This window comes from Salvelinus fontinalis, chromosome 32 (genome assembly GCF_029448725.1).
Source record: "Salvelinus fontinalis isolate EN_2023a chromosome 32, ASM2944872v1, whole genome shotgun sequence".
NCBI classification, from domain to species: Eukaryota; Metazoa; Chordata; class Actinopteri; order Salmoniformes; family Salmonidae; genus Salvelinus; species Salvelinus fontinalis.
Window position 1 is genome coordinate 13764719 of NC_074696.1, and position 25494 is coordinate 13790212.

At 45.3% G+C, this 25494-nt stretch overlaps 1 protein-coding gene across 3 annotated transcripts in view; it reads right to left on the reverse strand.

The window, feature by feature from the left end:
* The window catches only part of LOC129830783 (nascent polypeptide-associated complex subunit alpha, muscle-specific form-like), a 49866-nt gene extending 29684 nt beyond the window's left edge, over nucleotides 1-20182 (reverse strand). Inside the window, exons 1-3 of one of the 3 annotated variants that reach the window (XM_055893506.1) lie at nucleotides 19703-20060; nucleotides 10187-12083; nucleotides 8746-8977 (exon numbers count right to left, since the gene is read on the reverse strand). In XM_055893506.1, the coding sequence (XP_055749481.1) occupies nucleotides 8746-8977; nucleotides 10187-11746 (1792 nt within the window). In that variant the 5' untranslated portion in view covers nucleotides 11747-12083; nucleotides 19703-20060. The other 2 variants (XM_055893505.1, XM_055893504.1) reach the window with 2 other exon arrangements.
* Between the last annotated feature and the right edge of the window lie 5312 nt (nucleotides 20183-25494).

Sequence of the window (25494 nt, forward strand, 5' to 3'; positions counted from 1 at the left end):
GTGTGTGTGTGTGTGTGTGTGTGTGTGTGTGTGTGTGTGTGTGTGTGTGTGTGTGTGTGTGTGTGTGTGTGTGTGTGTGTGTGTGTGAGAGACAGAGACTGTGTGAGAGAGACAAAAGCAGAGATGTTGTTTGTGTGTGTCAAAACTCAAGGATGTGTACATGTGTATCCAGGACAACGCCCTGAGTGGACCTGTGGGTTTCGCCACCATCGGCTTTGCTCATCAGAGACAGGAAAGAGAGGAAGAGCACTGCTGTGTAGAGATTACTAGTAGGATAACAATGATCTGCTGTACGGTCAGTTTGACGTTTTCCCTCATGATGGTCAGGGTTAGGACTGGAGCAGGGCAAGCTGGTCCTGGATCTGTGTGTACAGGAAACGTCTAGCTCAAGCTGTTGGATAGTACAGTAACACGACTGAATAGACCTCCTGTGTACAATTTTAGTTACTGCAGTACCACCAAAATAGCCCTTTGACAGTGAATACATACTGTAGAAACGCCTTCCTAATATTGAGTTGCACCCCTCCCCTTTGCCCTCAGAACAGCCTCGATTCGTCCTCTACAGTACAAGGTGTTGAAAGCGTTCCACAGAGATGCTGGCCCATGTTGACTCCAATGCTTTCCACAGTTGTGTCAAGTTGGCTGGATGTCCTTTGGGTGGTGGACCATTCTTGATACACACAGGAAACTGTTGAGAGTGAAAAACCCAGCAGCGCTGCAGTTCTTGACACAAAACAGTGCGCCTGGCACCTACTACTATACCCCGTTCAAAGACACTTATATTGTCTTGCCCATTCACCCTCTGAATGGCACACATACACAATCCATGTTTCAAGGCTTAAAAATCCTTCTTCATCTACACTGATTGAAGTGGTTTTAACAAGTGACATCAATAAGGGATCATGGCTTTCACCTGGATTCACCTGGTCAGTCTATGTCATGGAAAGAGCATAATGTTTTGTATAATTGAGAACTTATAGCTGTGTGTTGGTTGCCTGAATGTCTTAGGAAGATACACATATACATGTTTATGTTACCTAGGCAACATTAGGAGTTGTGTGTGTGTTCACCTTGCGGTGAGTGTTTACAACAAGGTAAGAATGAACACAAGCACAAGCATGTCTTTGAACACAAGCATGTTGCCTCAGTAACCACACAAGACATTAGGCCAAGCATGCCTCCAACGCAATCATCAAGTTTGGAGATGACACAACAGGCTTGATTGCCAACAACGACGAGACCGGTGAGGGCTCTGGGAGTGTGATGCCAGGAAAATAACCTCTCACTCAACGTTAACAAAACAAAGGAGCTGATCGTGAACTTCAGGAAACAGCAGAGGGAACACCCCCGTATCCACACCGACTGGACCGCAGTGGAGAAGGAGGAAAGATTCAAGTTCCTGAGCGTACTCATCACTGACAAACTGAAATGGTCCACCCACACAGACAATGTGGTGAAGATAAGGCAACATCGCCTCTTCAACCTCAGGAGGCTTAACTTTTTTTGGCTTGGCACCTAAAACCCTCTCAAACCTTTACAGATGCAGAATTGAGAGCATCCTGTCAGGCTGTATATCACCGCCTGGTACGGCAACATTTTTTACACCAAACCAACTGGCAGTGTGGTGCCAGGACAACAACCTCTCCCTCAATGTGAGCAAGACAAAAGGAGCTGATCGTGGACTACAGGAAAAGGCGGGCTGAACAGGCCCCCATGAACATCGATGGGGCTGTAGTGGAGCGGGTCGAGAGTTTCAAGTTCCTTGGTGTCCACATCACCAACAAACTATCATGGTCCAAACACACCAAGACAGCTGTGAAGAGGGCATGACAAAACCTTTTCCCCTCAGGAGACTGAAAAGATTTGGCATGGGTCCCCAGATCCTCAAAAAGTCCTACAGTTGCACCATCGAGAGTATCCTGACCAGTTGCGTCACCGCCTGGTATGGCAACTGCTCAGCATCTGAACGTAAGGTGCTACAGAGGCTAGTGCGAACGGCCCAGAACATCACTGGGGCCAAGTTTCCTGCAATCCAGGACCTATATAATAGGCGGTGTCAGAGGAAAGCCCATAAAATTGTTAGAGACTCCAGTCACCCAAGTCATAGACTGTTTTCTCTGCTACCGAACGACAAGCGGTACCGGAGCGCCAAGTCTAGGACCAAAAGGCTCCTTAACAGCTTCTACCCCCAAGCCATAAGACTGCTGAACAATTAATCAAATGGCAACCAAACTATTACATTGACCCCCCCCATTTGTTTTGTACACTATGCATAGATAATAAACAGCGAGTAGCAGCAGTCACTTCACCCCTACCTACATGTACAAATGACCTCTAACCTGTACCCCCGCACACTGACTCGGTACCCCCTGTATATAGAGTCGTTATTGTTGTTATTGTGTTATTTAATTTTTACATTTTACCTATTTTTTATTTATTTTTATTTAACTTTAGTTTATTCAGTAAATATTTTCTTAACTCCTCTTGAACTGCACTGTTGGTTAAGGGCTTGTAAGTCAGCATTTCACAGTAAGGTCTACACTTGTATTCGGCGCATGTGACAAAAAGTTTGATTTGAACTGCACCGCCCGCAATCACAGGGCACTCCAGGGGGTGGTGCGGGCTGCCCAACGCACCCCCGGGGGCTCACTACCTGCCCTCCAGGACACCTACAGCACCTGATGCCATAGGAAGGACAACAAGCACCCGAGCCACTGCCTGTTCACCCCGTTATCATTCAGAAGGCGAGGTCAGTACACAGGTGCATCAAAGCTGGGACTGAGAGACTGAAAAACAGCTTCTATCTCAAGGCCACCAGACTGTTAAATAGCCATCACTAGGACATTAGAGGCTGCTGCCTATATACATAGACTTGAAATCACTGGCCATAAATTGAACACTAGTTACTTTAATAATGTTTACATATTTTGTATTACTCATCTCATATGTATATACACTGTATTCTATACTATTGTACTGTATTTTAGTCTATGCCGCTCTGACATTGCTCGTCCATATATTGATATATTCTTAATTCCATTCCTTTACTTAGATTTGTGTATTGTTGCGAAATTGTTAGATATTACTGCACTATCTAACAAGTAATGTCAGAGCTAGAAACACAAGCATTTCGATCCGCCCGCAATAACATCTGCTTAACACGTATATGTGACCAATAACATTTCATTGGATTTGAAACAAATGATGGTGATTGAGTAACAGACAGCCTTTGAACTCTTATTTGGGTGGAGAAGGTTTCTGAATGTGCTTCTCAAAGACGCCTTTTCAACATGGCCAGAGTTCGGGGTCAAATTTGGCACCGTTTTTCAAAAACAAGCAAACTATTGTCCGCTCAGAATTTGACCTTTTCTGACAAGACGCAGATCTGGTTTTCTGATAGATTCATTCTTCCACACACACCCTCAAATCCAATCCACCCCGGAATCCCAACTGTCCCAAATCACACACTGCAGCCTAGTGGTTATGGAAACAAATAGTTAAATTACAGACAGGCTATTGTGGGGGAATTCCGACCCGGGTTAAGCGTGTGTAAATGGAACGCAATTCCTTTTTTTATGCACTTTTCTCTCCATGCATATATTGACCTTAAGCATGAGAATAGCATTCTATTCACCTGCTATTCAATGGGGCTGGAGCTTGAATTAATGAAGGTGTGGAGGAGGTATGTCTACAGATACACCGTATTAATGAAGGTGTGGAGGAGGTGTGTCTACAGATACACCGTATTAATGAAGGTGTGGAGGAGGTGTGTCTACAGATACACTGTATTAATGAAGGTGTGGAGGAGGTGTGTCTACAGATACACTGTATTAATGAAGGTGTGGAGGAGGTGTGTCTACAGATACACTGTATTAATGAAGGTGTGGAGGAGGTGTGTCTACAGATACACTGTATTAATGAAGGTGTGGAGGAGGTGTGTCTACAGATACACTGTATTAATGAAGGTGTGGAGGAGGTGTGTCTACAGATACACTGTATTAATGAAGGTGTGGAGGAGGTGTGTCTACAGATACACCGTATTCATGAAGGTGTGGAGGAGGTGTGTCTATAGATACACCGTATTCATGAAGGTGTGGAGGAGGTGTGTCTATAGATACACCGTATTCATGAAGGTGTGGAGGAGGTGTGTCTACAGATACACCGTATTAATGAAGGTGTGGAGGAGGTGTGTCTACAGATACACCGTATTAATGAAGGTGTGGAGGAGGTGTGTCTACAGATACACCGTATTAATGAAGGTGTGGTGGAGGTGTGTCTACAGATACACCGTATTAATGAAGGTGTGGAGGAGGTGTGTCTACAGATACACTGTATTAATGAAGGTGTGGAGGAGGTGTGTCTACAGATACACCGTATTAATGAAGGTGTGGAGGAGGTGTGTCTATAGATACACCGTATTCATGAAGGTGTGGAGGAGGTGTGTCTACAGATACACCGTATTAATGAAGGTGTGGTGGAGGTGTGTCTACAGATACACCGTATTAATGAAGGTGTGGTGGAGGTGTGTCTACAGATATGCTGTATTCTGACCTTGACTTAATTCCCTCATAATTTGTCCATCTTTACCTGCAAGGAAACCATGAATGTCTACCTACCCGTTCCAAGTGGAAAAAAACTTACTTTTTTCAGACAGAAATAACACCATTCTCCATGTCATTTACAACTTGATAAGAGCGATCGATAAGAGCTAGGTAAATGAGTCCTCTGTTTGGATCAGGGGATTGTAAATATAAATGACTTGTTTTAGATCCATTTTACATTATAGTCGCGGGAGACAAACGTTAAACCAGTCATTTGGCAGTAACCTGAAGCATTATCAACAAATCAACTTTCCCACAGTAAAGTTTATGAAATGCTTTGGCATTATTCCGAATTTTAATTGTACCGCATTTTAACTTTCAGGGATGGTTACTCTCGAATGTCTTAATTATAGGCTACCCCGACTTTCTCTGTTTCCTTTTCTATCGTGTTACATATTAGCCACTATCAGTATCAACTGTCAGTAGACCGAATAACCACACATATTCAACCGACAATTTACTGTTAGTTACCTTCAGGTGGTATAGCCTATATTATCATTCCATTGTTTCGTTTACATTCATTTTCTTCCTCTGTAAACGCCGTCACGTCCGTATGGTTGCTGAGGATCATTAGTATCAGTTGATGTAATTTGTTTTTACATGTAGGCTAACTAAATTGTTATGGAGCAGAGTGCAGACCAAGCCGTAACAGTTAGAACCTGATGGTTAGTGCAGGTAATAGGTGAGGGTATAGCCTACTATTGTACATTTTTCTCCCTGTTATAATTCTATGGCCACTAATCTTGCAACCTTACCATGGGTTGGCAAACTGAAGGTGGCAATTTTCAGGATGAATCAAACCATAGTATATTTCATTAAAGGCTCTCCAAACCGGTTTTATGACTCAAATACTTTCTTAACCTACATAATTGACAAAATCAGACTATTTTTAAATCTGCCAATTGGTGCTAAAACTGGGTGGATTAAGAGCGTTGGGCCATTAGCCGAAAGGTCGCTGGTTCGAATCCATGTCCCGACTACGTGAAAAATATGCCGATGTGCCCTGTGCCCTTGAGCAAGGCACTTAACCCTAATTGCTCCTGTAAGTCACTCTGGATAAGAGCGTCTGTTGAATGACTAAAATGTAAATGTAAAACAGAGATGAAAATGCATTAATTTAGATGGCTTTCTTTCATTGATCCCTAATATTCTGAACCTGTTCTCTCCATATATTCTAGTGAGTCGGTCAACAGAACTCTAAATCAAAGGTACACCGTATTTAAAGGGATGGCTTAAGATAAATGTACTGAAAACCCCATTGAATGAAAATGCAGAGTGCGTTACGTGACTGAATAAGGTATGTCTGAATACCAAACACTGAGAAGTGCGTAGGAAAGGCGTACATTTTCTACGTCTGAAGACTAGATGGAAGAGAACATGTTGATGTCTCGCGTAACTAAGACTAAGTCCCAAAAGACACCCTATTCCCTATGTTGTGGACTACTTTTTACCAGGGCTCATATGGCTTTTGCAGTGCAGTGCAAAATATAGGGAATAGGGTGGCATTTGGGACTTCCTCCCAATGACCCACGTCACACTAACAGTAGTCTCAATTTCCTCACACAAGAAAAGCCTTGTGTGTCTGGGGACCGAGAGAATCAAACATTAGATCCAACCCCTCTGGCAGAAGGAAGAGAGGACCCGAAAGAAGGAAGAAGGAGAAAAAGACCCAAAAAGAGAGAGAGCGAGAGAGAGAGAGAGGGTTGCATATGCTTTTCAACTTCCTCTGAGGACACACAGAGGGAAGTTAGAGTAAAATTAGACCGCAGACACGCATGGTCACACGCACAGCACACAGTCAGTGTCTCCCATTTTAAATGGCTTTTAAAAGATGCAGTAGGTTACATGTGGTGAGGGAACATGATGAGAGAGAGAGTGAGATGAAAATAGAGAGCGAGTTATTTTATGTAACTCTGCGCAGAACTGAGACAGATCCAAGCAGAAACACACAGTCTGGAGATCGACACACACACTACCTTGTACAGCTAACCTTGTGAAGACATACAATTCAGTCCCATTCAAAATCCTATTTTCTTTAACCCCTAACCCCTAACCCGTACCTTAACCCTAAAGCTAACACTAGCTTCTAACCCTAAAACTAACCATAGCTCCTAACCCTAAACTTAATTCTAACTGGAGGTCGACTGATTATGATTTTTCAACGGCGATACTGATTATTGGAGGACCAAATAAAGCAGATACCGATTAAAAATCAGCCGATTTATATATATTTGTAATAATGACAATTACTCATTCAACAATACTGAATGAACACTTTTATTTTAACTTAATATAATACATAAGTCTCAAATAAATTATGAAATGTTCAATTTGGTTTAAATAATGCAAAACAGTGTTGGAGAAGAAAGTAAAAGTGCAATATGTGCCATGTAAAAAACTTTTAAGTTTCTTGCTCAGAACATGAGAACATATGAAAGCTGGTGGTTCCTTTTAACATGAGTCTTCAATAATCCCAGTTAAGAAGTTTTAGGTTGTAGTTATTATAGTAATTATAGGACTATTTCTCTTTATACCATATGTATTTCATATACCTTTGACTATTGGATGTTCTTATAGGCACTATAGTATTGCCAGTCTAATCTCGGGAGTTGATAGGCTTGAAGTCATAAACAGCACTCTGCTTCAAGCATTGCGAAGAGCTGCTGGCAAACGCAGGAAAGTGCTGTTTGAATGAACGCTTACGAGCCTGCTTCTGCCTACCACCGCTCAGTCAGACTGCTCTATCAAATCATAGACTTAGTTATAATATAATAAACACACAGAAATACGAGCCTTTGGTCATTAATATGGTCAAATCAAGAAACTATCATTTCGAAAACAAAACGTTTATTATTTTAGTGAAATACGGAACTGTTACGTATTTTATCGAACGGGTGGCATCCATAAGTCTAAATATTGCTGTTACATTGCACAACCTTCAATGTTATGTCATAATTATGTACAATTCTGGCAAATTAATTACGGTCTTTGTTAGGAAGAAATGGTCTTCACACAGTTCGTAACGAGCCATACCCTGACTCTGCTTGCACAGAACGCAAGAGATGTGACAATTTCCCAAGTTAATATTGCCTACTAACATGAATTTCTTTAAACTAAATATGCAGGTTTGAAAAAATATACTACAGTGTATTGATTTTAAGAAAGGCGTTGATGTTTATGGTTAGGTACATTGGTGCAACGACAGTGCTTTTTTCACAAATGCGCTAGTTAAATCATCACCTGTTTGGCGAAGTAGGCTGTGATTCGATGATAAATTATCAGGCACCACATTGATTATTTGCAACACAGAACAAGCTAGTTAAACTAGTAATATCATCAACCATGTGTAGTTAACTAGTGATTATGTTAAGATTGATTGTTTTTTATAAGATAAGTTTAATGCTAGCTAGCAACTTACCTTGGCTCCTTGCTGCACTCGCGTAACAGGTGGTCAGCCTGCCACACAGTCTCCTCATGGAGAGCAATGTAATCGGCCATAATCGGCATCCAAAAATGCTGATTTACGATTGTTATGGAATCTTGAAATCAGGACAGATTAATCAGTCAACCTCTAATTAACTCTAACACTAATTCTAACCCTAACACTAATTCTAACCTTAAACCCCATAGAAATAGCATTTGACCTTGTGGGTTGTTTTTGTTTGTTTACTATTCTTGTGGGGACTTCTGGTTAAACACGTCCACACACACAATCTCTCTGTTGCTCCATGTGTTTGTTTCTGTCTGGTTGCCTTGTTCGTGTGTGTGTGTGTGTGTGTGTGTGTGTGTGTGTGTGTGTGTGTGTGTGTTCGTGTGTGTGTGTGTGTGTGTGTGCGCGCGCGTATGGAGCGTGCGTGTGTGTGTGTGATGCGTACCAGTGTGTGTCTTGTTCACCCAAACCAGAGTGTGTTTAAGTGCCCTCATCTCTGCAGCAGCAGCAGGAAATGAGCAGGCTGACACTGCAGAGCTGAGAATGCCTTTCACATTCCACTACACCTCACTCACACACACACCTCACTCACACACACAGTTTCAAGTCTCTACACACACAGCAACGTCTGTTTTCTACACTTTGTCATTTATACACTTTATCAAGTTGCTGACACACAGAAAGACGTGTGTGTGTGTGTGTGTGTGTAGTCACCAGCTGGCTGACTTGGTCGTCCTCTCGGTGGAGACACACTCCCAGTGGTCTGGCCGTCCTTCCCCGTCAAAGGAGGAGCGGGAGGGGGCAGCCTGGAGCCAAAACTCCCTCCTACTGGAGCTGGAGAGGTGGGAGACAGGGAGGGTCCCCCGGTGTTGCTCGCTCCCCCGGCCCCCCTGCCCTTGACCTGGGGCAGCTGTCTGACCGATGAGGGCCCCAGCTTGGAGGAGACCTTCTGGAGAAAGAGCTGTCGTTTAGTTACCGCGTCCCAGCCCATGGGGCCCAGCTCGGAGCTGCGCACCGAGACCATGGTGTTGGCCATTCCAGAGTCGTAGGCAGAAATGTGGAAGTAGACGCACACAGGCAGGAGGAGTGAGAAGGAGGGGGAGGAGAGAGAGAGAGAGGAAATAGGAGTAGGCTGGAACTCTGAGGTAAAAAAGTTGCTATTGTATTACATTCCCTCTGGGATTCACTGCTGGGACCAGTTTCTCTCTCCCTCTTTATTTCCTCCCCCTCTTTCCTCCCCCTCTTTCGTATTCTGTAAACACAGGGCACATATGGAGTGAGTTTGCAGGCGAGTTTTCAAAGAAAAGACTTGACTACTATAAATGTTCAGACTATTCTGACGCTGTTCAGAACAGTTTGACAAATGGCCTTTGCCTTCATATGAGAAGTGTCTGAGAAGAAATCTGGTCGGGAGGACTGTTTCCAACTGAGAACAGAATGTGGCGGAACATTCAACAACCGACGTGTCACACACACCCGCAGATGTCAAGACATTCCAAAAGATGTTTGGGGTCGCTGCATTTCATGTTGTCATTCAACAGAACCCCAAAACTGGTCTGTGTTCAATGCTCAGCCGTATACTGCAGTGAATGATAATAGTTGACATTTAAACCCAAAGCCCTCCTTTAGCCATGGATTACTTTAGCCTGAATAACAACATAGCTAAATCATGTGATGACATGCTCGCAGCCAGACTTGCCTGAGGACCTACTCAATCACGCCACTCACACACACAGGAAGAGTTTAAACCCGTCAATGGTTTTAAAGGCAACATACCAACAACAAACCACTGCCACTCCCTCACCTAAAACCACTGCTCCCACCGTTTAGAGATGAAACCAGCCTCTGGGCTTGTTCTATACATGCGTCATATCATCCTGATAAAGTACAGTATGTTCCTGGTGACTGGAAATCTTAGTTCACTAACTGACTGTTGCGGGTACTAAAAATACATCTTTCCTAACTTCTTGGAGGAAATCACTGATCTGGCCAAGTTGAATTGGGTGAGGCCAGTCTGGTGTGTGGTCTTATATCATGTGACATGCAGATCAGTGATTATTACAAGGAAGAGAGGGAGGAACGAAGGAAAGATTCTCAAACTATTCAAACAGGGGCGTAATAGAACAACCCCCCCCCCACAGTGTGTGCTACTTACTGTGCCGTTGCTTCTCCTTTGTTCTACAGGTGTCTCACCCCCTGCAGTGTCCTCTGTAGTACACCCTCCTGTAGTACCCTCTTCTCCATTTGGGGTTAGGGTCCTCTGGTGCCCATCCACAGCCAACTCTGAACCCAGAGAGCTGCTGGAGGTGGAGCGAATGCCATTGGCTAAAGTGCCCATCCTCCTCTTCTCGGATTGGTTAGAGACTCTGGGCTCTGCGTTTTGATTGGGGCTGGGTTTGGGGCTCGGCTTCAGCGAAGCTACTTTGGTTTGACCCAAAGACAACCTTTGTCTTTTGACTCCGTCTGGCGCTTTCTTTTCATTGGCCGGAGCAGTTTTTCCCTGTGTCTGATTGGCTGTTCTGGTTGTAGAGGCAGGCCTGGACATGACCTTAGACTTGACGTTCTTCAGGTCGGGTTTGGGGAACCTCTTGATGTCGGTCCTACCAGGTTTGGATGTCGTGGTGACCACCGTCTTGGCGATGGCGGCGTTCAGTTTGACCCGAGTTGCACACGGGTGTTCCTTGGTCTTGCGGAAGGCGGGGTTCGCACCTTTGGACCCTTTGTTTGGAGACTGGGGAACGGTAAAGGGGGACACTGCCAAATTCACACCCTTGGAGACTTGTACTGAGGTAGAGGTCTGGGAGATTACAGTGAAGCCTTCAGAATCTGGAGACACTATAGTCTCACTGAGAAGAACCTCTAGTGCCACACCATGCTCGGTGTCCGCTGCCTCCACCATGGGGAGAACATCCAGAGTGCAGGCCTCCTTGGGCAGATCCACCCCCACCTGAAGCGCCTCTCTATCGGGCAGACCTGGTGAGCTGCTAGCTCCGGTCTGGAGGTTCTGGAGTTCCATGGTGACGGTTCCAGCATGAGGACTCTTCCTCCCCTCGAGGCCCTTACAGAGGTCAGGCAATGGGGCGGAGAGTGAAGCCTGGATGGGAGCTGTTGTGGAGGGGGAGGCCGTGTCCGAGTCCTCCAGGATGGACACCCCGCTGCTGGGGAGCCGCTCCGAGTCGCTCAGGCTGATTCTCCTCATCACCATGTCCGAGCTCACCGACAAGAACGACCCTTCCTCATCATCAACATCGTCACCGGGGATCTCCGTGGCCGCCGAGTCCGGAGAAGAGTCCCTTCTCCCACCGCTGTTGCTCGCCACACTGCTAACGTTGTCATGGAGATCGCCTTGGCTACCGTTGCTATGCTCTCGTATCCCAGCAATGGTCATGGCGAGGGTCAGGTTGTCATTCCAGGAGTCCTCATTAGCGTCCACGTAGACGGACACCGAGTTGTCGTTGGATTCCGAGACCTCTGTCTGAGGCAGTTCCGCAGCGGGTGAGACAGCGGCCATTTTGATTTGGGTCGACATCACGCATTCCATGTCGACGTCCAGGCTGCTCAGACTCTGCAGGGAGTCTGGGGAGGAAGAGGAGGAGGAAGAGGAGGCAGGAAAAGCATTGCCATTTTGGTCGCCGGTGCGGAGGAGGGGGAGCCTCATAGCGGAGCCATTCACGCCCCCGACGGGGACACGTTCCCCGGGCTGAGACACACTCATCTCTGGTCTTCGGGAGTGCGTGGGGAAAGCTGATGTCGCTAACTGCTAAAGACCTCAAAGCAAGGTCAAACCACAAAGAACTCCATGTTTACCTATGTGGGCAGACGTCTACTGAGCAAGGTGTTTCATTGATTAAAGCTGACTCAGATCAACACCAGTGATAAGAAGTCAGCAGTCCCTATAGGCCTAGGAGTCACAGAGAGGTAGATATTGAAGTGCACTTTTGGACAAGTGAGGAAGTGAGAAGTGATCCCATTCTAAGGCCCCTTCAACTGACCCTTTAGTTCAGTCACTGGAGTGGAGTCCATACTCTTCAGAGCTCCTCCTCTGAAAACCTCTGGAAAACACAATGACAAGGAAACACAGGCATCAATATCGCATCACAGTTAGCAATTTATTATCTCCAATGTCAAAAATACTTTATTTGACAGTGTCTATGATATGAACATAACAGTATCATAAACAGAGACAGAAAGACAGCGAGACAGACAGAGACAAACAGCGCGACAGAGAACTCTGCTGCTCTCTGTTGGTCAAACATAGGAAGTGATTAAAATGGATATTACAACACAACACAAAACATTTCAACAAAAGCACAGTGTACCAACATAACCTAATTAGTTATGATGTGGAAACTCATGTAATGCTTGAATCCCAACTCTTTTCTCTTGGAAGGACTTTCAAACAACTGATACCCTGCCGTTCATACAGTAGGTGGCATTACAATACGCAGAAAGCCGTCATAGTTTCCACTAAAAGTCATTAATATGGCGTTAAGAATCTGTTGCCATTTAAACAAATGAGGTCAACCATTTTAGGATGAAATATTGTCCGTAATTAATAAAACTGGCTTCAATACTCATAACCAAGGGGAAAGATGGTGGAAAGTTGGTCTGTGTAGTATTGACAGGGAGGTGTGAGCAATACAAAGAGCCTCACCACACTGTTACAGAAATGGCCTTTCATAAAAGCTACAAACAATAGCTCTGTTGAAGGCAGTGTTATAAAGGCCATAGACGTACAGTAGAGTGCGTCCCAATGACACCCTATTCCCCTTTTAATGCACTACTTTTTAAGCAGGCCCCATAGGGCTCTGGTCAAATGTAGTGGTGTAAGGAAATGTTTCCCAACTCCAGTCCTCATTTCTGCTGTAGCCCAGGACAACCACATCTGATTCAACTTCTCAACTAATCATCAAGCCCTCAGTGAGTTGAATCAGGTGAGTTTGTCTGGGGGACTACAACAGAAACGTGTGCTGTTTAGGGTACTGGAGGACTGGAGTTGGGGAAAACTGCTATAGTGCCGTTTGGGACGTGCCAGAGGCCCACAACTCTACAGCACGAGGGTGAATGCAGACTAAACTGAATTAAGTGGAGAAACAGAAAAGGTCAGGGTGGCATTCATTATGCACCAATCATCAGAAAACGGACTGAAACATGGCAGGACGGCCTGAACTTGTCCAATAAGAAACACTTGTTTTTGTTGTTGAATGAACACACCCCAGATCTTGTGCACATGATAACGATGAAGGGGAAAGTGTTCGCTTGCTGAGATACTGAAACACCAGATGGAGTCACTTTGCTTTTCCCAAGTAAACAACAGATATGCAGCGGGTTCCTGAGAGGGAAAGATCCGGAGAGAGAGAGAGAGGAACCTCCATTTACCTAGCAGTCCTCTGGGAACACGATGCAAGAGCTTGGTCTAAACGAGGAACAATCTGTAGCTCCATATCAAAAAACTAAGACAGATAGCTTGTGGTATACAGGCTAAAAGACACCCTCCTGCCTGTCAGTGTGTGTGTGTGTGTGTTAATCTGGGTCAGAGTGAGAAAGAGACGGCCTATAAAAAGTATCAGTTTTATTTTCATATCCAGGACAGTGCTTCACCAATGAATGGCCCAGTGACAATAGGAAGCCTATAGAGACTATGAGCTCACTACTACACCTAGACAACAGTGAGAGTAACCGATAGTACTGCCTTACCAAGAGTGTTCTCGATAAAACTCTACCCCTATTCACTCCAACAACAACCTACTGCACACTCAAAAATCATCAACCAACCTAATACTTGTCAGGTTGTCATGGTATGTGATAATTAGTTCTTAAATCTGCAATATGTAACTTTATGGGCGACCTGACCAAATTCACATAGAAATGCAATTTATAGATCGGTCAATCGCATCAGTCTAAGAAGCGGTAGACGTGTTCTATGTGCACTATTTCTATGCTTCCCGGATTTAAATTTAGTCTTTTACTTCTGGACACCAGCTTCAAAACAGCTGAAAATACAATATTTTTGGTTATAGAAAATATATTTCACAGCGGTTTAGATGGTACAAAGACTTTACAAAACACACATTTTTTGTCACATAAATTGAAATTAGGCACATTTTTTAATTTTAGCAACCAGGAAATGGCGGAGCGATTTCTGCATAGTGCATCTTTAACTAACTTGCCTGTATGAATATAGGTTGAATAAATAAGATTCAGGAAGCCATTCAAACGCACAGTGATGGCATTAACCACTTCATTCAGCAGGCTAATAGGTTATTCTAAATGCCATCACGGTTAATCTGATGTGTGGGACGCAGATAGCAGTAAGTGAAGACTGCAGTCACTGCATTGTTATCCAGCCAGTGACCATGTATAACCATGTATCCTCATCACTCTGCTGTTCTGAGTTGTGTTACTAGTGCTGTGGGGACTCTTCCCTCTGCTGTTCTGAGTTGTGTTACTAGTGTTGTGGGGACTCTTCCCTCTGCTGTTCTGAGTTGTGTTACTGGTGTTGTGGGGACTCTTCCCTCTGCTGTTCTGAGTTGTGTTACTAGTGTTGTGGGGACTCTTCCCCGTGCTGTTCTGAGTTGTGTTACTGGTGTTGTGGGGACTCTTCCCCGTGCCATGGAGTGTGACCCTGTCTCATTGCTAATGCATGAGTTAGGGCTTGGCGGGCGACTGCAGACCTGTGTGTGTGTGTGTGTGTGTGTGTGTGTGTATATCACACTGGCCTTATCAAACATGCATTAGCCCTCTGCAGTTGTGGGAACGCTAGCTGACAGGTGAGCTGGTACACCTGAGACAGAGTCCAATATAGAGCCACTGCCCTTTGGTATTTAGCCCAATACAGAACAGGTCACCTGAGAGGGAGGGGGGGTACCACTGTAACATTGTACAGCTCTGCCATGCTGGTGGGGGGGGGGGGGGGGGGGGGGGGTTAGTGTTAAAGGGTTGTTACACTTCAATGCATGCTATTTCGCAAGTATTGAAACCATCACAGTCAGAAAAGATGAGGAATTTATTCTGCAATGAACATGGAAATGACAGATTTCAAATTATTTTAGAATGCAAAGAAAATAACTTGATTCTCTCATCTCACTAACAGCCATTAATTGCATCATTATTATATTTAGCTACCGTTTTTTTGTTATGAATAAGTCATCATATATTCATGCACAAGGCTACTTTTGTATATTTGCAATACAAAACTTTAGAAACTACAAACTGTGCGTACACAGGGTCTAAAGATTGCGGGAGGATAAGCACAATCTCACTCAAGTTCAGTTTTTTTTATAAATGCCTACTTGGTGTACACATGTTTTGGGGCATATTTTGTGCACACAGAACATTTATACATGATGCCCCTGGGGAGTATGAATTTGAGCATACTTACTTAACTACCATCCCAACCACACTCAAAGCATACTTCTTAACTACCATCCCAACCAGACTCAAAGTGCACGGTTAGAGTGTGAAAGACCCACCTAGTTCCAGTAGAGTAGCCCGCTTAGAAAGAGACTACAGCCCTCTACAATGTACAATCCAATAGATCCTTACATATCACTGGATCAACTCCATTTAGTAAGAGCGAAACCCACACTCCAATGACATCCTCCCATCTCTACACACTGGCCTATATATGATCATTAGAATAAAGGAAACAGCGAGTGGCACGTTTGGACAAAAGGCTCTTGAACGGAGTCCAAGTACCAAACAGTACCCTATTACCTATTTAGTGCACTACTTTTGACCAGAGTCCTATGGATAACCCTATGAGCCCCGGTCAAAAGTAGTGCACTTAGGGAATAGTGTGCCATGTGGGACTCCGACTGACATTCTGGGCTTCAGTCAGAGCTGCGCTCCCAACATCTAAGAGTTGGTGTCCGTTCACATTACGCTCTTAGTCCCCCAGGGGGTTATGGGTAAATGTACACGCCTGGCGATTGTTGGAGCGGGGAGAGAGACCCTGGCACTCTCTAGTGCACGCCTGTCGAGTACTATAAAGAGTGGGAGGGGATGGAGAGGTGGAGGGGAAGTTGAGAGATTCAGAGGTTTAAAAAAGGCACCACTGAACTATTAGCCTAGAACTCATAACCTGACGAGGGAAGAAAACTAGAAAGGTACGCAAGCCAACATGGCAGACTTAGCAGAGGTAGGATCAACATGACATACTTAGCAGAGGTAGCATCAACATGACATACTTAGCAGAGGTAGCATCAACATGACATACTTAGCAGAGGTAGCATCAACATCAAGCTAAAAGGTCCTCTTTAAGTGTCAATAGGAGATTGGGTATCAAAAACAGACACTGAGTTGCCGTGTACACGCACACACACGTAGCCTAGATGGACAGTGATGATGTTTGGTAAGGGAGTGAGGGTTTTAGAAACTAACCACTAGATCATGTTGGTAGTGGGGGAAGTGCAAGTCTCTCTCTCCATCTCGCCCTGTTCCGGAACACAGCAGAGTTGCTGATGGATGACCACTCATCCGGAACAACAAGGAACTAAGATACCCAGAGAGAGATGAGACTGTGGGCCACACACGGTCTTCCTGCCTGGCTGCTGCAGTGTAATCATGTAAATTTGACACTTTATCCACAACTGGTATTACAGTGGAGCAAGAGTTCACTAACCAGGAAGTAACCTTTAACATGATTAGTTTAATTTGACTACTGGTCAAATGGCAATAACGGAGTACATTGAAAACCAACTCCAGCACACTTGACGATCTTGATGCTCCACACACAGATTTAATCAATGGCTATACCAACGACTGGTCAATTGACCTCCATCAATAATAGACTATAACACAGGCTAAAGTTACAGATCAATAATATACTATAACACAGGCTAATGTTACACAGCATAGGTCCAAATCATATGATACAGCCTACCTCCCAAGGCTCCTGGACAACACGCAATCAGACCAAACAACATCACTTCCTGTTGGAGACGAGACTCAAACTTTGGCAGTTACTTCAGCATCTAAGCTTAACTATTGCATAACGTCCTTTGAAGATCATGGAATGAAAAACAAAATAAAAGAGGTGAAAGTAAATCATTAGTAAACCAATACAGAAAAATATCAAAACTTATTATATATTATGAACCTTCCTCTCTCTCGTCATCCCTCTCCACAGACTCAACAGAAAACCTGCCTCTCATTCCAGGAAGATTAGTCTAGGTTTCCTCTTTACCAGGTTGGTTGTCATGCACTTGTAAGGCTAACGACACCTTGCTTTCACCGTCACTAATCTGACTGGAGATAAGTACCAGCCCTAAAGCTTGTTCCACAGCGTCCCCACTTGCACTAACCGTCAGTGAGCGCAGTCAGTCAGTCAGGGCTTTGGGGTGCAGCAGTTCCAGAAATTGGGAATGCTCTTGGGAATGCTTGGGAATGCTCTTTCCATGCTGGGGGCCGGACCATAAAGTGTTACAACTATCTCTATTCACCCACTCTCTCCCTCCCTCTCTTCCTCCCCCACCCCCCTCTCCCTCTTCTCTTCCTCCCTCTCCTCTTTTGCGTCTGGTGGAAACCGCATCAGCCGGAGGAATGGTGCAGACTTACTGTAGGATCAGCAGCAGGTTGGGTCACCTCCCTATGAGTGGCTATTCCCTGGACTATAATCCCTGTCACACTGGTCAGTTCCAGCCACAGCGCATTACAGTACGTCCTGTTGGAAGCTACTAAGACTGCTAAGCTCCTTTGTATTGGGGTATTCATTCATATTTTAATTACCCTGGGACGGCAGGGTAGCCTAGTGGTTAGAGCGTTGGGCTAGTAACTGAAAGGTTGCAAGTTCGAATCCCCCAGCTGACAAGGTACAAATCTGTCGTTCTACCCCTGAACAAGGCAGAAAAAGGAAAGTACAGGTGTTGTGACCAAGCATATGTAACTATTTCTAAGACTGTTTTGAAGTCGGGTAACAGTGACGTAAATCAGCTGTTCCTAGGCCGTCATTGAAAATAAGAATTTGTTTCTAACTGACTTGCCTAGATAAATAAAGGTAAAAAAAAGATATTACAACGCATGGTCCTTTCTCCTATTTAAACCATTTAATGGATAAGCCTTTCATATTTTTCAGCTTAGACTTTCCATAGGAGGCCTCAACGTTCCTAGTAAAAGGCACATGGGGACAATAAATAGTTGTCAGCACTTATCTTTCCTGTAGGCTGATTTACATCAATGTTACCCGACTTCACAACAGTCTTAGAAATCGTTACATATGCTTGGTCACAACACCTGTACTTTCCCATAATTTAAACAAATCAGAAACGGAACGGAATTACCCAACGTGTTGATTACTTGCCGAGAAGAGCACAGTAGAGCAGATCTATCTGAAATGTACACCTTATCCTCATGGGAAAACAATCTTGGTCAGGCCTTTGCTTTCTGCTGTATGACACCACACCATGACTACTGATATCAGACCGTAACCTTGAAGCCCTGCATTTCAACACCCCCCTCTGCAGCTCCACTGCCTGTCTGAACTAAAACTCACCCTGAGCTTGTTAATTACTGACATGCAGGTAATCATGTCAATTCATCGTTAATGCGTCTCACAGCTATAGATCTTGCCTGCCCTAGGACTGTGGTAACAATAACACGATTAGATACTTAGATTCTATCTATATGGCATCAACAGGCTCTGTCTAATCAGGAAGTCAGACGGCACCAAGGAATGTAGCAGTCAGATACGTCATCAACCTGTGTCTTTAGATTCCCAGGACAGCACCTCGGTCTAGCTGAGAACGCTGTCAGAACAAAAATGGTTGCCATAGGAATGAGCAGCGTGCTTAGTCACACAGACCAAGGACGAGACGTGTCAGGAGAATGGTGCCCTAACAGAATACAAACACCGCTGTATCTGTGGGCTCGGAAAGAAACAAATGCAACTACAGGCTGTGTGTGTGTGTGTGTGAAATCTAACACTGTTTTAGAGGTAGACAGTATTTGGAGTGTGTGTGTGAATGCGACACTATCTGACTGTTAAGGGGTGTGTGTGCACGTCACACTGTTATCCCCTGGCGACATCATTAACAAGTGTGTTGACCCGGTGTATATGGCCTTGTGCTGTGTAACAGTGACGCGTGTCCCGGCCACACACACACACACAATCAATCTAGTCTCTTAATAACGTCAGAGAGCTGCTGGGTAGCTGCCAAACCAGATACCTACAGAGCAGATCACTACAGTACAGAGCTCATAGGTAATATATGGACCGGACTGCAACTTTATACAATTCACCAAACATCCTGATAGAATCCATGCCCCTAGGCAGGCTGATTAAAAACAACTAATGCTCAGTCAGTCTGTTAAAACAACTAATGCTCAGTCAGTCTGCTAAAAGCAATTGATAGTCAGTCTTATGCTAATAAACATCTGTCGATGTGCCCTTGAGCAAGGCACTGGATAGGAGTGTCTGCTAAATGACTAAAAAGTCAAATGTACTGGAACATGGGTAATTATGGAAACGTCAAATTAGTAATAACATACTGAACAACTTGTTTCAGTTAGTAATAACATACTGACCAACTTGTTTCAGTTCAAACATACTATTCAAATACACATGCTGAAACATGCCCCAGAGTCAAGGCAAAGTTATCTTTACATGTTATCTACCTCCTCTTCACACACAAACTCCATCATACAAAGTACTGCTGCTCCAGCCATGACTTACCCAGACATCCAGCCCCTCTGTACACTGAGAGAAAACACAGCCAGAATGGTGCTGCTTCTCCTTTTACACACTCCTCCTTTTTCCTGGCACACACTTAGAGCTCTCCCTTTAGCGCTACACACACGAACACACACGCTGCTGCGCAGTTAATGTGGTGGGAGAGTTGTCCCCGCTGTGTCCGATGCTATCAGTGTTCTACTCAGACTGACGAGGTTCAGAGAGAGAGGGAGAACCACCCCTCCCCTTCAGTTCTGAAGCTCACTCCGGCAGTACTGCAGTAACTAACCCCAAAGCTTCTCAGAGAGAGAGAGGGACGGGGACAAGTAGTGTGTGTGTAAGGCAGCCATGGAATGCGTTTTCCCCCCTTACCATGAGCACCTCATGCCAGCAGCAGCAGCTCTCCTCAACTCTCTCCACGACACACACACACTTCCAGTGTGCGCGCACACACACACGCCTCCTCCTAAAGCACCCACAGCCAGGCATGTTCAAGGTCTAACTTAGAGTGGGAGGGGAGAGTTCAGTTCTGTTGACACTGTTGGAGAGGAATGCATGTGTGTGTGTGTGTGTGTGTGTGTGTGTGTGTGTGTGTGTGCGTGAGAGAGAGAAGGTAACCTGGTCAGAATGCTGCCCCCCCCCCCCCCCCCCAAAGTGGGAGGGGACTTTTCACACCAAGCCAAATCAGAATTCACTGTTGCTAAGCAGCCAAAGTCTCCCACCCTTATTTGCTGCAGCAGAAAAGTAGCGCCAGGTTCTGGAGGGAAAGGAAAATACAGCAGACTATTACAAGATGTGACATGCCGATACACAGGGCTGCTGACCAGCTAGTCCCGTGTAAATAGATTACAATATGTGACATGCCGATACACAGGGCAACTGATCAGCTAGTCCCGTGTAAATAGATTACAATATGTGACATGCCGATACACAGGGCTGCTGACCAGCTAGTCCCGTGTAAATAGATTACAATATGTGACATGCCGATACACAGGGCTACTGATCAGCTAGTCCCGTGTAAATAGAGAGATTACAAAGGGCCTTATCCATGCACGACTGCTAATTTTATGCACACACACACACACACACACAGTTCACTCAGGATAACGCCTATACCGATGACACACACACTTCTAACAGGGGAGTTACCTTAGATATCTGACCTCTGAACCCAAACCCAGCACACAGAGGTCATGACCTCCAGCATGTGGACAAATACAGAATAAATACAGGAGGATCTACACAGTAAGACTGTGACTTATGATCAACAACAGTGGTTAAATATTACATCAACTGCATCTTCGGCCTACGCTAACGCTACTTAAAAATCGGAGGGATAGTGTCATATCAATACCAGCTGAATAAGATCGTTAATGCACAGCACAGACAGACAGGAGCTACACGCGACATGTCCACTGCCCTAACCAGCGCTGGCAGGCTCAGTGGAACCATCAGAACGCCATGGCGATATGAAGATGACAGGAGGAAAGGAAGACTTTCTCTGCAAAGAAGACCGAGACAACTCTGTATTCAGGAAAACATCTCCATGACGACAGACTCACTTGATATCTCCAGAAATTAATTATTCCATAGTATCTTATGAGAACACACACACACTGTTAATGTCCTTGCTGCATATCTGGATCACAGCAACATTTGAAATGAAAACAGTCCCTGGAAATTGGATGCCATTGAAATGGCAAATCAATTGCATAACACACAGAGAACACAAAAGGAAGGCGACAATGTAAATAAGCAGAGCCCACGCGGATTTGTCCGAGCAAAGAGCGACACACACCCAACACTCATTCTTCCCACAGGGAGAAAATGTAGAGACTTTACACGAAAGGGAGAACGAGAGCGGGAGAGAGGGATAACTAGAGGAAGAAAGAGAGAGTTTGGGTTCTCCTTCACCCTACTGTATCTAACTAAGTCTGGAATGAACCAACACTAGATGTTTGACAAGAGCGAAGTTCGGACATCCAACATCCGCCACACGTGTTGCAGCTTAGAACTGAAAATCTTTCTGGAACTTTTCCACTTCAATAAGCACATAGGGGTGGGAAGGCAATTAGCCTTCATGTAGTTCAGGGGTAAGCAGACAGCAGCTACACACCAAGTGGTTTAAATTCATTCACACAAAGATCAATGGATGGAAACGTTTAAGGCCTGAAAACTGTAATAGTTATGTGGAGAATGGCATCATCAACCAATCATTCCATGACTTATTTAAATCAGATAACGGGTCAATATATAAAAACATTGACTCTGAAGCAGCTGCAAACAAACCATAATCACTACTTTCAGATACATTTCCTTCAAGTCCAGGCATGTTATAGCCGTGTCGAAAATAATCCGATTTATTTTGATTAAATTAAAAATGATGCTGAAGAATTCAAAGCCAAGGCAGCATTTCTTATGTTAAAGCTCAGGTCAGAGTTAAAGGCTATGGAATCACAAGATCAGAGGGAAAACACACACAAGGGGATTAGAGTAACTGTACTGTTTAGGCGTATGAAGAAACGTTGAGGTAATGTTTGTTTGGTATGATATGAACGTTGAGGAAATGTTTCTCCGGGATCAGAGCCTTGCTTCCTGGTGGCATGCAAACCCTCATATAACCTTTCACTTAGCCATAGAAATGACAGGCGGAGAGAGCTAGGGTGCGTTTGTATGTTGGTGTCTCCTTGTAACCTAGTGAAAATGACATGAACTTCCTTGTCATCAATAACTTCACACAGCTCATAGAGAACTCTCCCCATCTTTGCATCTTTGATTGACAACATTTCTCTGTAACTAAAATAGTTCTAGCACAGAAAGTTCCAGAACAGAAACCATTTGCAACATTCCAGTGTTGACCAGACTCAAAATAAAAGTTCTAATAAATCCTTGTCGGACTGAGAACACAGTTAAAAGTGATAAGTGTCTTTACACCAACAGTGTGTGTGTGTGTGTGTGTGTGTGTGTGTGTGTGTGTGTGTGTGTGTGTGTGTGTGTGTGTGTGTGTGTGTGTGTGTGTGTGTGTGTGCGCGCACTACATGTAGCCAGCTGTCACTGATAACACACAGATTTAGTCCTTTATCTCTCCTGGCTCCTCTCATACATGGGCTGGTCACAGGACCAGCGCTACGGGCTGGTCAACAGGACGGGGTCTACGGGCTGGTCAACAGGACGGGGTCTACGGGCTGGTCAACAGGACGGGGTCTACGGGCTGGTCAACAGGACTGGGTCTACGGGCTGGTCAACAGGACGGGGTCTACGGGCTGGTCAACAGGACGAGGTCTACGGGCTGGTCAACAGGACGAGGTCTACGGGCTGGTCAACAGGACGGGGTCTACGGGCTGGTCAACAGGACGGGGTCTACGGGCTGGTCAACAGGACGGGGTCTACGGGCTGGTCAACAGAACAGGGTCTACGGGCTGGTCAACTGAACAGGGTCTACGGGCTGGTCAACTGAACAGGGTCTACGGGCTGGTCAACTGAACAGGGTCTACGGGCTGGTCAACTGAACAGGGTCTACGGGCTGGTCAACTGAACAGGGTCTACGGGCTGGTCAACTGAACAGGGTCTACGGGCTGGTCAACTGAACAGGGTCTACGGGCTGGTCAACAGGACAAGGTCTACGGGCTGGTCAACAGGACAAGGTCTACGGGCTGGTCAACAGGACAAGGTCTATGGGCTGGTCAACAGGACAAGGTCTATGGGCTGGTCAACAGGACAGGGTCTATGGACTGGTCAACAGGACAGGGTCTATGGGCTGGTCAACAGGACAAGGCCTATGGGCTGGTCAACAGGACAATGTCTATGGGCTGGTCAACAGGACAATGTCTATGGGCTAGTCAATAGGACAAGGTCTATGGGCTGGTCAACAGGACAAGGTCTATGGGCTGGTCAACAGGACAAGGTCTATGGGCTGGTCAACAGGACAAGGTCTATGGGCTGGTCAACAGGACAAGGTCTATGGGCTGGTCAACAGGACAAGGTCTATGGGCTGGTCAACAGGACAAGGTCTATGGGCTGGTCAACAGGACAAGGTCTATGGGCTGGTCAACAGGACAAGTTCTATGGGCTGGTCAACAGGACAGGGTCTATGGGCTGGTCAACAGGACAGGGTCTATGGGCTGGTCAACAGGACAGGGTCTATGGGCTGGTCAACAGGACGGTATATGAGCTGGTCAACAGGACAGGGTCTATGGGCTGGTCAACAGGACAAGGTCTATGGGCTGGTCAACAGGACAGGGTCTATGGGCTGGTCAACAGGACAAGGTCTATGGGCTGGTCAACAGGACAGGGTCTATGGGCTGGTCAACAGGACAAGGTCTATGGGCTGGTCAACAGGACAGGGTCTATGGGCTGGTCAACAGGACAGGGTCTATGGGCTGGTCAACAGGACAGGGTCTATGGGCTGGTCAACAGGACAAGGTCTATGGGCTGGTCAACAGGACAAGGTCTATGGGCTGGTCAACAGGACAAGGTCTATGGGCTGGTCAACAGGACAAGGTCTATGGGCTGGTCAACAGGACAGGGTCTATAGGCTGGTCAACAGGACAAGGTCTATGGGCTGGTCAACAGGACAAGGTCTATGGGCTGGTCAACAGGACAAGGTCTATGGGCTGGTCAACAGGACAGGGTCTATAGGCTGGTCAACAGGACAAGGTCTATGGGCTGGTCAACAAGACAAGGTCTATGGGCTGGTCAACAGGACAGGGTCTATGGGCTGGTCAACAGGACAAGGTCTATGGGCTGGTCAACAGGACAAGGTCTATGGGCTGGTCAACAGGACAAGGTCTATGGGCTGGTCAACAGGACAGGGTCTATGGGCTGGTCACCAGGACAAGGTACATCAAATGAAGACTACTATAAATAACAACTGATGGGCTAAATAACCAAACACAATGTTTTGTTGAAAGCAATGACGTGGGATGTGGTAGACTAAATGTACTAAACAGGAGCACACAAATTAAATACATCATGTATTTGAATCGGGACTGCAAAACAGCACAGCCAGCTACTTAAAAAGATCTGCCTAATCTTGTTTGAAATAAATATTTCAATACTAGGACCACACACACAGTCAACTTATCATGGACCACCCAGCCGGCACTTACCCTCTTCGATAAGGGAACACATTTTTTCCCAGGCTGCCCCTGTCAGGCCACCAGAGCTCAGGACCTCTTTGGGGACTAAGGGGCCCTCAGCCCGGCTGGTCTAAAGACCCAGAACCATCATTTAGACCTGGGAGGCCCCTCGCTCCACCAGGAGCTAAACGGAAGCCAAAAGGCTGTATTCTGTAACTATTTAGACTCGTGACATACAATGCATTCAGAAAGTATTTAGACCCCGTGACTTTTTCCATATTACGTTACAGCCTTATTCTAAAATTCATTCAATTGTTTTTTTCCCTCATTAATCTACCCAAAATAATCCATAATGACAAAGCAAAAACAGGTTTTTAGAAATGATTGCATATGTATATATATATAAAAAAAAAAAGGAAATATCACATTAACATAAGTATTCAGACCATTTACTCAGTACTTTGTTGAAGCACCTTTGGCAGCGATTACAGCCTCGAGTCTTCTTGGGTATGACGCTACAAGCTTGGCACAACTGTATTTGGAGAGTTTCTCCCATTCTTCACTGCAGATCCTCTCAAGCTCTTTCAGGTTGGATGGGGAGCGTCGCTGCACAGCTATTTTCAGGTCTCTCTAGAGATGTTTGATCGGGTTCAAGTCCGGGCTCTGGCTGGGCCACTCACGGACATTCATAGACTTGTCCCAAAGCCAACCCTGCGT